This window comes from Ovis canadensis, chromosome 1 (assembly GCF_042477335.2).
Source record: "Ovis canadensis isolate MfBH-ARS-UI-01 breed Bighorn chromosome 1, ARS-UI_OviCan_v2, whole genome shotgun sequence".
Classification (NCBI taxonomy): domain Eukaryota; kingdom Metazoa; phylum Chordata; class Mammalia; order Artiodactyla; family Bovidae; genus Ovis; species Ovis canadensis.
Genome location: NC_091245.1, coordinates 166083147 through 166086565, shown reverse-complemented (window position 1 = coordinate 166086565; position 3419 = coordinate 166083147). Strand labels below are relative to the sequence as shown.

Sequence of the window (3419 nt, the reverse complement as noted above, 5' to 3'; positions counted from 1 at the left end):
GCTCCTCCCTCCATGGGATTCTCCAGGCAAGAGTACTAGAGTGGGTTGCCATTTCCTTCTCCAGGGGATCTTCCTGACCCAGGGATCGAACCCAGGTCTCCAGCATTCCAGGCAGATGCTTTAACCTCTGAGTCACCAGGGAAGCCCCAAAAAGTTTAAGAGAAATTAATAAATTAACCAATTTATAAAACCCAAAACTTCTAAACAGACTATAAGAAGATGCCCAATATTTGAGATTTCTCTTAATATTAAGGTACATAGGATGATCCTGAATTATGCAGTCTCTGAAAAGATTTGAAGCTTTCTCTGATTTTCAAACCTAACATTTAAAACTAAAATAGTAATTCATTTGTGTCAACAGTGGAGGTAAAAAAGCTACTTTATCTTGAATCAAAAGGTATTTACAATAGTAGGCTTGGTGCTGCGTCTTTTGTGGTTGCTGCTAATCACATTTTCACTTCAAATTTTTAAAAGGAATATAGGTATGAATTGGCTCAGTAAATATTTATCAGTTGAAGGAGTTCTCGAAGGTTTCTGAGTTTCAAAAAACTGCATATAAAATATCAGTAACATTTTTGTTACAGATTTTTCCCTTTACCTGAATACTGAGCGTCCCATCTTCCTGTATTATTGGATCAAATTGTGAAATTACATACACCAAGCAAATGATGCTCTAGGGAATGAGCAGCATTAACATTTTAATTAAAATACAAAATGATAATCTGCATGAGGGTGTAGCTAAGCATTAGATGACCTCCAATTATAGTAGTAGTAATATTTTTATTTGATAACTAGACAACTAGGTAATTAAAAACATATAATTAAAACAAAGTCATATCCTAATGTATAAAGGCTAAAAGGAAAATAAGAGCACAGTAAAACCTCATTGAAAAGTAGTTATTACACCATTATAATGAGGTACATTTTAACCAATATATCTTATAAGGAAAACGAAAGTCAAAGCTTATTCTATGTCAAAATATTCTTGAAGACCAAGTGGTAAAGTGAGTCCTAAATCATAAACACAATACAAAATGATTTTTTCCCCATGAGGTTTCACCAGCCCAAAGTCACTGTGAATGGCATAGGGTGAAAGACAATGTTGGAAGGTGGTATGGAATCACCCAATTAAGTGCGATCAAAGACTAAGGCCAGAACCTGACTTCATTACTCAGGAACAAGTAATTACCAGGCACTGGTATATTACAGTTTTTTTACTATCTGCATTGTCACCAAATTTCTCACCAGTTACAACTGGATGGAATCCTTTACATGCAGTCCACTCTGGAGCCCAGTATGAAGGGTGGTGTGGATCAAGTTTTCTGAGAGAGGAAAAGGCTGGAATGTGCATTAACACCCATGAAGAGAAGAACTGGTCCAAGCAGGAGCCTTATCTCAGAGTTCAAGACTTAGAAGAGTTGTATTTTGCCCGGTGAACTTGACTGGCAAGGGTCAAATAAGTCTATTCAGCTCAAACAAACAAAAAACAGCATATAACCTAATTATATCCACGAACACCGAGACTTTCTAGATGTCTCTTTAAAAATTAACACTTCCTTGTATTCATAAGCATTATGAATACTATTAGAAATACTTTTCTTCTTTCTTTGTCGTGGGCACAAATGAACCCTTCAACCCCATCAACAGAGCTTGAAGTGTCACTGTCCTTTTCAGAGTGACACAGACCTCTTCCTCTTTCTGGCAAAATCCTCTGCGTGAATAAAGTTGGAGAGAGCCTTCGTGAGGTCTGATGTCTCGGTGCTGCTCCCAAAGTCATAGTTCTTCAGGCAAGGGCACAAGCAGCGCACGATGGCCCGGCGGATGTAGCCATCAAAGATATAGTAAATGAAAGGGTTGACGCAGCTGTTGGCAAATGCAAGGGGCCCGCTCACCTCCATCCCCCGCTGGAGAAAAGCTGAGGACAGGTAGAGTTCTTGCTGCAAGCCAGAGACAATAGCCAGGAGCTTGAAAGTATTGAAGGGCAACCAGGAGAGGACAAAGGCTGCCACAACGATAAAGATGATCTTGATGGATTTCCTCAGCTTTTTGTTGTGCTTTCCCGACTGCTGGTAATGGACACACAGCTTCCTTGTGATGCAACAGTAGCAGGACACAATGCTCACCAAAGGGGCAAAAAATGTAAAAATTAAGGCTACCAGGGCCCAAGTCAGTTTGATGGGAGTGGCCCTCTCCTCTGCACAGTATGGTTTACCATCAATCAGGGTAAGCTCCCTGGACAGAAGGGTAGGCAACCCCAGGAGACAGGAGACAAACCAGACACTGGCACAGACCACATAGGCACAGTCTCTCCTCCTGACTTTCCTGGATACGGCTGGACACACAATGGCCAGGTAGCGGTCCACACTCATGCAGGTGAGCAAGAAGACATTGCAGTGCATGTTGACTGAGATCATGTAGGAGCTACCTTTGCATAGGAAAGAGCCAGTCCTCCACAGTCCCAGAGATGCTTCTTTATCCACCCAGAGAGGCAAAGTGATGACGAAGATGAAGTCGGAGGCAGCCAGGTTGATGATAAAGATGTCGATCAGTCTTCGGCTGCCCCGTTTGAAATGCAGTGCACTCATGAGAATGAGGTTCCCGGACACTCCAATCAGGAACACAGCTGTGTAGAAGACCGGAAGGAAGACTGATGTATAAGGAACGTGGGAGTGGGTCTCTTCAATATCAGGATTGTGACTTGTAACAAAGAAATATTCCAAATAAACCGAGGTTGCTTCTGGGTCCATCACTGGGTCCATCAGCTGCCAAATCTGGTAAGTTTCCTAACCTAGGAAGTTTTTGTATGTATTTTAGAAAATTCTCAAGGCAGCTTCTTTTATACAGTGTCTGCCTCTTCCCCCTGCCCCACCCCCTTCCTTAAAAGATCTTGGGACAAGCATAAAAACAGAGATTAAAAAACACAGTTTCTACCAATCCTCAGAAAGGGCCCACAAGGAACACCACCCTAATAGGTGCTGGGTGGTTGTGGTTATGGTTTTCTTTATTTGCATTTGCCCAGGAGGTGGCTCAGATGGTGAAGAATCTGCCTGCAGTGCAGAAGACCCAGGTACAATACCTGGGTTAAGATCTCCTGGAGGAGGGCGTGGCAACCACTCTAAGAAGTCTCTTGCCTGGAGAATTCCAACGGCAGAGGAGCCTGGCGGGCTACAGCCTATGGGGTTGGCAAAGAGCCAGGCACGACTGAGCGACTAACACACACACATACACACACAGAAGACTGAGGTGCTTTTTGGCTTTTTTCTTCAAGGTATTCAATTTATTTCTTTAAATTCAGAAGTTAGGAGATGAATTAACTTTTTTTTCTCCTACTTACTTAAATTTAAAGACATATTTGCTTTTCTAACATTGAGAATTATTTTGATCTAGCCTCCTGTTTCACATACGAGATCCTGTTTTAG

General features: G+C 41.9%; 1 protein-coding gene across 1 annotated transcript; it reads right to left on the bottom strand.

Annotated features, from left to right (window-relative positions):
- Positions 1–763: 763 nt before the first annotated feature.
- Positions 764–3048, bottom strand: GPR15 (G protein-coupled receptor 15). Its single transcript, XM_069550732.1, has one exon. It carries the CDS (start codon positions 2757–2759, stop codon positions 1671–1673), a length of 1089 nt encoding a protein of 362 aa, XP_069406833.1. The 5' UTR covers positions 2760–3048; the 3' UTR covers positions 764–1670.
- Between the last annotated feature and the right edge of the window lie 371 nt (positions 3049–3419).